General features: G+C 33.8%; 1 protein-coding gene across 1 annotated transcript in view; it reads left to right on the top strand.

The window, feature by feature from the left end:
* Positions 1–12,617, top strand: part of LOC129953308 (MICOS complex subunit Mic60) — a 32,367-nt gene extending 19,750 nt beyond the window's left edge. The window contains exons 9-11 of the mRNA XM_056066387.1: positions 11,432–11,590; positions 11,645–11,933; positions 11,985–12,617. Of these exons, the coding sequence (XP_055922362.1) occupies positions 11,432–11,590; positions 11,645–11,933; positions 11,985–12,162 (626 nt within the window). The 3' untranslated portion in view covers positions 12,163–12,617. The remainder of the gene's footprint in view (positions 1–11,431; positions 11,591–11,644; positions 11,934–11,984) is intronic.
* Positions 12,618–13,387: the final 770 nt, after the last annotated feature.

Genomic DNA, 13,387 nt, shown 5'->3' with positions numbered 1-13,387 from the left:
CGACTATCTCATATCCAAAAATCCCGTGCAGATATGAAGAAATACTATCGCTCCTAACCTAAAGACCACTAAACCTAAATGTCTTAGCCTTTACTATCAAAATGTAAGAGGGTTAAGGTCTAAAACTTCTGCCGTCTTTAACAACTCCCAAAACCTTCCTTATGACATCTTTGCCCTTACCGAAACCAACCTCACACCTGATATCCTTAGTACTGAACTCTTCACTAACGACTTTTCCATCTATCGAATGGATGTCGTGGAATGTGCGAGTAATACACACGGTCGTGGTGTGCTTTTAGCTATCGCTAATAATTTTGAAAGTTCATTACTCTGTATTCCCACTTCAATCGAATTTGAAGGTGTATCAGCTAAGGTTACACTCCCTAAGTTTTGTCTTTTTGTCCTTTGTTGTTACATTCGGCCAGCCCAACAAATTAAAGCATACCAAGCCGCTGTTAATGCCATTGATTATCTGCTTGAACTAGTGCAACCTAATGATTTAATCATCGTTCTAGGTGACTTTAATCTTCCCCATCTCAATTGGTCCACCTCAGATGATCAGACATCCTTCTTTCCAACTAACATCTCTTCTGAATCTGAATCGCTGTTCATTGATCGTCTGTCTGATTGTGGTCTTTTTCAACTAAATGGAGTAGGAAACTTTATGGGGAGACACCTCGATCTCATATTCTCATCTGATTGCGATAACTGTGTTGTCTCCCCGAGCCCTCATCTTCTCTCAACCTTGGATCGCTATCATCCACCCCTTAATCTCTCCTTCCCCATTGAATTTGAAGATAACTTTTTTGAAATGGAAAATTACTGTTATGATTTTCGTAGGGCTGATTTCTCCAAATTTAACAATCTTCTTAGCTCAGCCGATTTTGAATTAAGATCCCTCCAATTAACAGTTGAGTCCCTTACAAATTGGTTTTATTTGATTCTTTCGTACTGTATTGAAGAATCAGTACCGTTCTCTCGTAGAAAAGATTTCACCTCTGCTCCCCCTTGGTACAACAGAGAGCTCCGTAGCCTAAGAAATACCCGTAACAAGCTTTCGAAGATCTTTTTACAGTCCAAATCTGATACTGATCACAACAACTATCTTCTCGCCTATAATTCTTTCTCTGAATTAAGGGAATCCCTTTATAACCAATATCTTAACCAAATGGAAAATAACCTTCTTTCTGATGCAAGGAAATTTTTCAAGTTTATAAATGTCAAACGAAAATCTGATGGGTTTCCACCTTCAATGAGTTTCTCCAACATAATCTCCTCTGATCCAACAACCATATCAAATCTATTTGCTAATTACTTTAGCAAATCGTATACTGAACATCTGCATGATCCTGATCCACACTACTTTAGTTATTTAGATGGTTGCACTCAAACCTCCCTTTCATCGTTTACAATAACTGAAGAAATGGTACTTGCCAAAATCGTAAGCCTCAAAGAAAACTTTAGCCCTGGTCCTGATGGCGTCCCATCAGTTGTTCTAAAAAAATGTATGCATTCTCTGTCAAAGCCTCTTACTGCACTCTTTGAACTCTCTCTTTCCCAAGGTGTGTTTCCTCATATATGGAAAGATTCATTTATATTTCCCATTCATAAACAAGGCAATAAAACTGTAATTAACAATTATAGACCTATTGCTAAACTTTCATGCATTCCAAAACTTTTTGAAAGCTTAGTTTATGATTCCGTTTATTTCCATTGCAAGCCTTTATTCTCCCCCGCTCAACATGGTTTTCTTAAAGGTAGATCCACTACGACTAACTTAATTGAATTTATATCCAAAGTTTTGTCAGCCCTTGAGAATGGCAAAGAAGTTGATGTCGTATACACTGATTACAGCAAAGCCTTTGATAAAATATCCCATAACATAATTTATCTCAAACTAAGAGCTCTAGGCTTTCCATCTATATTTATAAACTGGATAAGCTCCTATCTTGCGAATAGAACTTATAGAGTCCTTTTCCGTAACTCAGTCTCCAGTCCTATACATGCAACTTCTGGAGTCCCACAAGGTAGTCACCTTGGCCCCCTTCTCTTCGTCTTATCTGTTAACGATGTCTGTCTTAAATTAAAAAACTCAGATATCCTAATGTTTGCGGATGATAAGAAAATTTTTAAGATTATCCCTACTCCATCTGATTCCTTACTTTTACAAAATGATCTTAATATCTTTTTTGTTTGGTGCATGCATAATTTCCTAGAGTTAAATGTAGGTAAATGTAAACAAATGACCTTTTCGCGCAAACAAATTCCATCTCATAGAGTATACTACTTCCTTAATGACGCCGTCAACGTAGTCGATTCTATTAGAGATCTTGGTATTATGTGTGACAGACACCTGAATTTCCATTCCCATTTTGACCAAATTATTAATAAAGCTAATAGATCTCTCGGTTTTATTAAGAGATGGTCAAAAGAATTTTCCAACCCCTATGTTACTAAAGCGCTTTACATTTCCCTAGTCCGTCCTCATCTTGAATATGCATGCCAAGTATGGTCTCCCTTTTATGAAAACCATTCACTCAGAATTGAAAATGTTCAAAGACGTTTCGTTCGATTTGCCTTACGTGGCCTCCCCTGGGATGATACATCCAACTTGCCTCCTTATGCTGATCGACTAAAACTGATAGGCTTGCAGCCATTATATATTAGACGCAAAAACGCTGATATATTGTTTGCTCACCAATTGTTAATGGGCAATATAGATTCCCCGGCACTCCTGAGTGATATTCATCTTAACACTAACCCTCGAAATCTGCGATCTGTTTCCCTTTTCTATATCCCTCATCACCGCACTAATTACGGGCACTTTGAACCAATGTCCAGAATTCTTCGTCACTGCAACGCTGCTATGGTAGTTTTCGATTTCAACATTTCCAAATCCCATCTGAAAGATACCCTTTACTTTTTCCCTTTTTGAGTCCGAATCCCCTGTCCCCTGTAATTTTAAGTTAAGTAAAATTAAAATTGTTAGTTCTTGTACATTAAAGAGCTTTGATGTGGGCCTTAGGGCCCACATGAATTAATGTTGAAAACTGATAACAAGAATTGCAAAAAAAAAAAAAAAAAAAAAAAAAAATGTTAAGCTAGTTTTAAGTTAAGTTAAGTTATGATAGCTTGTATTAAGCTAAATAAATAAATAGTAAATAGACTTTTTTGGGAAACCGTGGGCTTATTAAATCCCTGGATTAAAACTGAAAATGTTTTCAAATAAATACAACAAATAAGTTGTGGTTTACAAAAAACCGTTTAACCGAAAATAAAAATGGGCTGTTACGGATTTAAACAAAAAAAGAAATAACAGCGCGAATAATAAGGAAAATTTAAACATATATGAGATCGAAAAATTAAATTAATACCAGTTAAGGAATAATACATATGTTTCTACATAAATATTTGTATATGTATATCTACCACAAAAAACAACTATTTATCTATGCTGTTACTACTGGCGTTGTCTATTTTTTTTTTTTGTTTCTTCCACCTCGAATTCCTTTATTTCCTTACACCTCTAATTCTTTTATTTCACTTTTCCTTATTTTTTTTTTCTTCTTTTCAAATTTCTCAGAACTATCTGCCTGTTGAAAATACAGCGTCTCTGTTGAAGAAGTTATCGTGTGTCCTAAAATCGTTTTCGTTCTATCTATCTCACTCACTTATTGATTTTACTTAAGCCCAGAGGACATCTCCGTAGCTATGAACGCCAACCTAGGACGTGTTCCAGGCCTTTTCATGTGTTTCCAACAGAAAGATTCTCAACACAGCCATCTACAGAGATGGATCTTCTAATCTTCCCAAAAATCAGTCCAAGCTTTATATCAAAGATGTTCTAATAAAAAAATCAAACGCTTCAGTTTCAGGTTTTGTTCAGCCAAACGATTGGATGGCGAAGATAGACTTATCTAAGGCGTACTTTTATGTGCCATTTACATAAAGTCATCGACATTTTCTGAGGATTGTGTACAGTGGCGAACTCTAACAGATAACTTGCCTTCCATTCGGCCTGTCGCTCGTTAGCCCCCAGGTTATTCTCAGCCCTTAATTGTTTGATCGCGGAGATTCTTCGAAAAAGAGGTATTCGAATTTTAGTTTATTTTTACGACGGTAGGAATTTTCAGGGTCCTTTCAAAAAAATCTATTCTCACACCAAAGTAAGTAGTTTCTGGGTACTCAGTGGGATTTGAAAGAGAATCGCATGAGTATTCAAGAGAGACGATCAGACTTTCTCTTCAGATTTTAAGTAAGCCTTCGTCAACTACAAAAGGGGTTCATTTAGGTGAATTTTGCATGTTTTGGTGTCCCGAGGAAGAGTGAATTGTTGTAGTATTCAAACATTTAGGAGACATGTAAGACAGAAACTAACTACGGACAACGGCAGTTTACTAACCGGCACTACAAAATTTCGTACCATAGATGCCACCGAACAATTTTTTTTCTAATTTTAAATCAAACTTATTTAAATGAATTTTCTAATGTTTTTGTTTGATCAATTAAATTTTCTTAAAAACAGTTTGTCAACACATTTGAAACGTCGAGGAGATATGATGTTAAAAATGACTTAAAATACTATACTATATTGATATATGTATAATTTATTTTGTTTTTATGAATTTCAGAATAATTTTGATTAAATTATTTTTAGGTTAGTCTGTTAGCTATTTAAACAAAAACAAAACTTACTCTACTAATAATAAGAATAATTTAGACAAAAATGAAATGGAAAAATGAAAAGTATAAAACCAGTTAATATACTAGTTATATTTCCTATTACTCCTCGCCTTGTCTAAGAATATTTATTTTGTTTCTTCCACCTGTTGTTCCTTTATTTCCACTTTCTTTCTCCGATCCTAAACAATTTAAATATCATGAAATTATGCTTTGGTTTGAATTTAATTCACTCATCGTTTGGCATCGGGCAATATCTTCATGCCGAGAGAAGAAGATATGACTAGTGGTAAGTTTTACCCCCACACGCAACTCTTTGAAAATGTGATGTGCTCTCCTAAAACTATCTTCTTTCTTCCAATTGAACTTCCTATTCTTTTTAACAACTCTAATAACGGTCCAAGTAACTTTCCAAAATTCGGTACGAATCGGCGAGTCGGTGCAATAAAACTTTTAACTTTAACTTATTTATCATTCCGCTATTAACATACCATACTGTTGTAATAAAACGCAAAATTTATTAACTTAAACTTTATTATAATAGAATCACAATATGTTTTCAACGGCTGAAGTAGAATGAAGCTGACTCGATCTCTGGGAGTTGAATTCGAAGAAGTCTTCTGTTTGACGTACCTCGGAGCCGTTCATTAGCTGAGTAGCAGTGGTTCCAGACTCATTAACCATTGCACGTAGCCCGAGGAGCACGACTGGAAGTGTAGTCACCCAACTGTTAGATCTGTGTACAGTGTGCAGTAAGCGTGGCTTTCTGTGAGTGGTGTCACCGCTCCACCGACCCCATTTTAACTTTTCCATCTACTTGTGAGTTTGCTTCACCATACAAAGAAGCCTGTCTATGGCCGCGATTGTGGAAAGAGCTTTTGCTGCTGGGTTTTCTGATCCGCTACCGTGAGAGGTGTGGGTGGAAATTGGGAGATATATGCCAAACAGCATTCTGTTTGTGTAGTACCCGTGACAAGATGGTTAGTGCGTTGGACTGTCATGTGAGAGGTCAAAGAGCATCTGCTGCTGCGTTTTCTGATCCGCTACCGTTGACAGAGGTCGGTGGAAAATTGGGAGATATATTCCGAACAGCGACCTCTTTGTATAGTACCCGTGACATAATGGTTAGTGCATTGAACTGTCATGCCAGAGGTTTAATCCCTACCTAGTCCATATACATTTTTTTCACGAGTACTGCCTCTTGCAGTAAACTGTAGGTCCCCTCCATCCCTGACATGACTAAGTTACTAGGTCTTGGTTCCCTAGGAGCACGATATTGTGCCACCTATTTTATTTGCATGAAATCTTAAACTGTTAAATTTCTGTTAAAATTACATTTAAACGTATTGGTATAGGAAGTTGGTATGAAATTAACGTTGATGACTAGTTTTCGGGATGATTATTTTGTTCTTTTGGGGATTGTTATCTTGGCATTCTGTTTCTCTGCCAAAGATGGTGTGGGTTGGTTTTTTTAATTGGCGCGGGAAGTTGATGCTGTGAGGTCATCTCTGTATATCTCCCAGGCTTCTCGGAGGGTGCAGCCGCGGTCGGATTTTATTTTGTTGAATGATTTATGGCTAAGAAAGGTTGGACATGAGGCATCATACGATGTATGACTGTCTTCTTAACAGTTGATGTAATAAATGGGTGAACATTTATCGTGTGAAGGGAGAAGGCAGCATTCTATGCATAGTTCGGCATTTGTGCAGCGATTTTGTGTGTGTCCCAATTTTTGACAAATGATGAATCTCATTTGACCTGCGATATATTCTTCGACTTTACAATTAAGCCTCTTAGTTTCATTTCATTGGGACGTCTTATTAAGTCGAAGGTAAGGATTGCTGCGCCCGTTGGAATCAATTTATTATTAATATAATAACTTTTTGTGGTTGCAGTTTACTTAGAAGTTCTTCTTCGGAAATTTCTCTCATATGGTGAGAGAAGTTTCCTCCTTGCACTGAGTTTAAACTATTGTGTGGTGTAATTTTAACCGGAATCGAGTCGATGTAGCTTTGCTTCAGGAATTTAGTTGCAGTTTGTAAGTTCGCAACTTTCACTAAAGATCACCGGACCGCATGAAGATTCCTTTAGATATGTGTTCGAGGTCACGATTAATATGGTATAAGTTTTACGATAAAAGTGGGCGAAATTTGTCTGTTTCGTCGTCTTTTCCGTTTACAATTCTTTTTAAACCAGAAATAACAATATAGCGAGGGATGTTGTCGTCTTTTGAGTGAATTTTAGTTTACCTAATTTGAGTTTCATTTTGGTGCGTGGGTTCAAGGAAGCTTCGGAATCGAGTCCCTAAACCTGTTTCTACTCGGGGGATCCCCTTGCATTTTCGTTTTAAATTTTACACACCTGAAAGATTTTTTTTTTTTAAATCAAATACAAAATGTAAAATAAGTTAATAAATTGAATTTTCAGACCACGTGGCGAGAAAAATTTGACAGATCAAATACAAAGCTATAAGGTTTGGCTCTCAAAACACGTCTATAATCGGCGTTTGCCAGATAGCTACTGCTATAGCAACAATATTTTTAAGACAACGTTTTAAAGTTGTACACAATATGTACATATATATATTATATATAAAAAATCATATTTAAAAAAAACGATTTTCGCGAAAAAAAATTAAAAATGCACTCAGAAAACCTTCGAAGAACCATAGGTGGAAATGGATTGGTGAATAAAAATCAACAGGCAAAACCGACTTGCGTTCACCAAGGAGTACGTTAACAAGCCTCTCGAATTTTAGCACAAGGTAATGTGGCCAATTGATGCCCTAAATCCGAAATGAACTGTGAATCATAGTGGTGGAAGACTTTTGGTGTGGGGTGTATGGCTTCTTTAGGGGAAGGCTGGAAATACTCGAAGTAAATATAAATCAGTTTGTGTTCCGAGATGCTGGGTATTTTAAATGAGTGGTTCTTCCAGCAAGATGATGACCCCATACACACCGCACATAACGCGCGAATGAAGTTCGACGTAAATAAAAAGGGTTTTTAAAAAAAGATTTAAATAAACTTTATTGTTGTGCACAAAAAGGTGGTTATAATCCAACGAAACTACTTAAAAGATACTTTGTGAAGGCGAAGCTATGCCAATAAAGTTGCGATCTGTTTTTGTTAGCACAATATTGTTTATGTTAAAAAAATATCAGACGCTTGGCAAATGAATTCGATTATGAGTTGTCATCTCTTTTGTTTTATTATTATTAGCTACGGTTATGGGAACTTCCGTTTGCGTTGCTAAGTTTGACTTTACTTCTCCCTCCTTTAATTTAAAACTATCCTCATTGACATATATTGTACGTTTCATTTTTTGAATTATAATATAATGAATATAAACATAAATGATTATAGCTATGATTGAGAAAATTATAAAAATTACATATTTTATGATTAAATTTCAATTCATTTATATTTTCGATATTTTTTGTTTTTTATGATTTGGATTTATTTCGTAAGGAATAATAAATCTCTGTTGACATACATATTTTCTTAGTAGTTAGTGAATATGGTATTTTCAATATTTAATTTACAATTGTTAAAATTTAAAAAAAAAATTCTATTTAAATGTGTAATTCTTTCATCGCAAGTATTGTCTAGAGTTATATTTTTTACATTTCTTAGCAATAGCAAATCATTTTCTATTTCAACAATTTATATTTTGGAATTCATTCTTGTGGTACAAATATTATTTTCTATACATAAATTAGATTTCTTTTTATAATACATATTTGTTAAGGGTGTTATTGTATATTTTCTTGTTTCTATTAATACGTTCGAAATCTTAATTGGAAAAACTATTATAAAGCTATAGCAGTTCCCATTTTTATATTTTTCAAAAGTTATATTTAATTATTTCTTCCTTACTAAAAATCGTCGTCGTTCTATGAAAACTCCCTAAGTCCATTTTCCGCAAAAATTAAATAAATACAATAAGTTTATGCAAATGAGCAAATTTATATAGCTTAGAGAGTCTAAGCTTAACGATGCACCATTTTTAAATTATAAAGAATTAAAACTACCAAAATCTATTAATTTGCATGTTGATTTCAAACTTTTAATGCAAATATCTCAAAACACAAAAAATGGACTTAGGGAGCTTTAATAGAACGACAACGAAATACTATTTCCAATTATACCTGTTCTACTAAAAGCTAAATTATTTTGGATACAATCAACATTGTCTTTTATAATTCCTATTTTAAATAAAAATTCTAAGTACATTATCTTATTGCTGGGTGTAACTGTTTCCTTTTTTATATTGTTAAACTGGTATAATATTTTAAATCTATCTTTTTCTATCGTTTGTTTTTGGTTATAATTATCATAAATAAATATTTGTTTGTTACTTTGGGCGATTAAGTTATGATTATTTCCATCGATGGTTTTTGAATGTTCCTCAATGTTTTTCCTGTCATCGTCACCTATAGTACCGTATAACCATTTAAACCCTGTCCCTATTACATTAATAAGCCCTCCTTTGTGTCTGTGTGGAATAATGGTGTATATTTTATAATTAAGTGAATCTAATTAGTTTATTTAAATTTCCTTCCCATTTTCAACCTGTATATCCGAAATATTTCCTTTAAAACATTATATAATTTTAAGAATTTCTGCTGGGTTTATTATCATCATTAGGAATAATATTAGTAACCTTTTTATCTAAAAATTAATTCGATCTTTTTATATTTGAAGGATGTATATTTTCAAGTTAAAGTTTTCTTGTTTGTGCCTGAGGGCTTTGTAATTTTTAACATACCATTCTTCTCTTTTATCCTTATCGTAGCCTTGTAATTCATATTTTTCACATTTAATACAACTTTTTCTTTATCTACTCTTCTAAAACTTCTATTGTTTTAGTTTTAATTGCTCCGTTAAATTTTAATTGAACTAAGTTATATTTGTGCTGTAAGTTCCGAATAGATACCGATTTTTTTTCTCTTAATATACCTCTTAAATATTACTCCATTACTGGTTATAATGATTTGTGTATAGAATCTATTAACAGTATCTAGAATCGGGAAATGGTCATTCTGATCCTCTTCTTGAGAATGAATTGTATGATTATCTACCCTCTTATTGTCAATTTCAAAATTTAAATCATTTTGTTTAAAGGGAACCAATGTACATTTTTGTCTTGAAAAAAGCATCAGTTTATTATAATTAATTCATTAATGTACAATATTTTCAAAGATTACGATACGCATTATTGTATCAAAGATACGTTCGAAGAATCATCAAGTTAAGGGGGCGAGCACAATTTATTGAATTCTACTAAATTTTTGTAAATGAACGGCCCAAATATTTTGTTTGCAAATGATTAAAATCTGTATAAAATTAATTAATTCAAGTAGTTTATAGTTCGTTTTCCATAATTTAAGCTTGCAACTATATTTCAATTTCACTTTGATAAATAAATATTAAATTTAAAATAAGAGTTATAAGCGAAAAGTCCCTCATCTATAAAATTCTTGATTGATGGAAGCATGCATGTATTTGTCAGTCTGAGATTCCCATCTTGTTAAATGGAGTATTGTTCAAAATTTCAAAAAGAACCAAAAACGAGTAAAAGTGTTTTCTGGGCCTGTTTCCAGTTACACACCGCCCATGTAACGTAAGCTGACTTGATATTATGTAGTGAGCACAAGTATTAATATACTTATACACCTTTCTATAGTCCGAAAAGGATCTATAGAAGCTGTTTTTACTTTTCGGCTAAAAGTCTTGGAAATGAACAAACACGATTCGACCTATCTATTAATCCTGCTTTTAACATTTCGTTTAATTCTCTATCAATATTTTACTTTATGGCCGGGGAAACAGGATAATTGGACTGTTTTAATTGTGTCCTACTCTATCACGGAGACGGAGAGCCACTTTAACCTAACCTAACCTAAGGAACTAACTTACTTTCCCGGCGAAAAGATTAACAACTCCCTTAAAAAGTTATGGTTCTGAAATCCCCTAACCCTTCTTAAAAACGTGTTTACTTAAACGCCACTGCGCTCAACAGTGAATTTCACTTCCCATTGTTTAAAAACTGCATTGTTTAAAAACTTTTCCGAAATAATTTTAACCCGTTCTTTAAAAGAGTTAAATGGATTTCCTATCCCTTTTGAATCTCCTACTCCTAAATTCATCAGAGATACCGGCATCCGGCGTGAACGTAAATTCCTTCTTATCTGTATGTAGGCCCAAAGATCAAAATAAGAACCAAATTTAGTGTCAATTCCAATTATATTACCCAGTTCTTAATTTTAGTTACAATAAATTCAGTCTATATCTATTGGCCAGTAATCTAAATTATTTCACTTGGATACCGATAAAATATTGGTTTCTTACCAATTCTCACGTTTTTTGTTTATGTTGTACTACAAAGAAGAAAAATACAAGCAATACGCACACATTCTTCAATGTGGGGATTAAGACTGTTCTCTGTGCAGTAAAAATGTTCTTTTTTTGTCATATATACATTTGTTTTTCCTTTTTTGCTTATTGTTTGTTACAAAGTACTCCAAATGTTAATTTTCCTTCATATTAATTTGCTTTAAATTTTCTGAAATGGTTCATAAATCTCTTCTTTAAATTTTATCTTAATATATTATTTCCATTTAAGCATTATTAAAATTATCATTAGTAAATGAAATTAAACAAAATTTCAAACAAAATCGATTTTTACACCTGTTAACATAAGAAACAAAAGGTTTTTTATTCTAACAACTTTTTTTGTATGTCAACAGCTTCTGCAGAATCAGAACGATCAACACACCAGGCGCAAGCTTTATGGTCTGCTTGTCAAGCTCTCTGGGCAACAGTCCGCACTGGCGAACCGGGTGTGCACTGGAGGAATAAACTTCGTCCCTTAAAAAGCGAAATTAGTGCTGTTACTAAAGTTTCTGGTATTTTATAATTATATCAAATAACAAAAATGTATAACAATTATTTTTATGTAGAGTGCGATGAACTAGTTTCTGTGGTTCTTGGAAGTTTACCAAAAACAGCCGAAACCCGTGGTGTATTCCCAGAAGATGCATTACGTGAGCGCTTCATAAATGTTGAAAAAGTTGCACGAAGGGTTGCCCTAGTTCCAAAGGAAGGAGCCTCACTTCCCATCTACATTCTTTCCTATTTGCAGTCTCTATTTATTCTTCGCCCAGATGAACCAGTTTCCAAAAAGGAAATGGAAAATGAATTAAGTGACTTTAGCAAAATGGATACTTATGACATATTAAACAAAGCAAGGTAAAAATCATTAAATTTGAAATTTTCTAATGCTTACAAATTTGTATATAGGTATTTTGTGGACGGTGGAAATCTTATGCAAGCACTTAAATATATGAACCTACTTCAAGGAGCTCCCAGAAAAGTAGCAAGTGATTGGCTTAAAGAAACACGATTGCTTTTAGAAACACAACAAGCTGCCAATACTCTAATGGCTCATGCTGCTGCTAGTGGTGTATTATACTTATAAGTTTTCTTTGGTGAAAATATGTGTTAAGCTAGCCATAGACGATGAAAATGTTGGTGTGATTTGTTCGGCTGCGGTTCGCCATACACGGCCCAAAATGTTTATAAACTTAATTTTTTGTGTGACTGTCGTGAAGTCAAGATGTGCGATAGAAGTGCGGATGATGCAATAGCATGTTCGATAAATTATATGTGCATAAAAGAAATTTGTTCTTGTACAAATCACTTTTCGAATTCCATATTGCCGGTTCACATTTTATCGCTTTATAAAATATTTCATAAACCGTCGATTTGTTGGCCAACATGCCCATACACAAATAATTTTCAACCCAACACCAACATATTCATCGTCTATGGCTAGCTTTAATTTACAGAAAAAAATTTGCGAAATGTGTTACGATAGCTACATAAAGCCATTTGTTTATAAAAAAATCCATTATCTATGTGGAACTTCATTAATTTGCGTTACATATTTCTTCTCGCATGAATCTGCAATTTAGCGAATTTTTGTTTGTTGGTTATATGAGAAAAGGGAAGTAAAAAAATATGAATATATTATATCGTGTACAAAATGGTGTATGATAGCGATGGCTACACCAACTGCTTAGCTTAGATTTTTTAGTATTGCGTTTGAATGAACATTTAAAAGTCTGCCTTTGCACACCAATAGAAATGTGCCTACGTACAATTATATTTTCGTATAGTTACCTAGGAGATACCAGGTATTTTACGTTCTTGGATGATTTTAAATTGTTAAGGTTTGTGGAAATATTTCGTTAATGGGAAGGTTATATGCCAGTTTGGTTTGAATTCTATAACACTTGTTAATGATGAAGAATTTGTATGTTCTCGGGCAACGGCCTAGTCGTTGATAAAGCTTCGATTCCCATCGATCACCGTAATCAAGCATCAGTGACGGGGGACAGTCTCGAAACATACCGCGTCTTGTTGTCATGTGTTCTTTCTCCTGTGTCATTCTGTCTTGTATTAATTTCTTGTGTTGTTATTACCTTATCTAGTCTTAGTCGCTCAAGGTGCTGTTTCTCTACTCTGTACATTTATGTGCTGAGTAGTATGTAATGTAATTGTATGTTCTCAAATTACAAACAAAAACATTAATGTTAGGTTAATCTCCTGTTCTGATTTTTGAGAATATGTTTAAATAGGTTTAAATTAACCTAGTACACAAGAAGTTGATTTCGAATATTGGTACTCAACAACAATAGGCG

The sequence above is a fragment of the Eupeodes corollae genome, chromosome 1 (assembly GCF_945859685.1).
Source record: "Eupeodes corollae chromosome 1, idEupCoro1.1, whole genome shotgun sequence".
Taxonomy (NCBI): Eukaryota; Metazoa; Arthropoda; class Insecta; order Diptera; family Syrphidae; genus Eupeodes; species Eupeodes corollae.
This window is presented reverse-complemented; position numbering and strand designations above follow the sequence as displayed.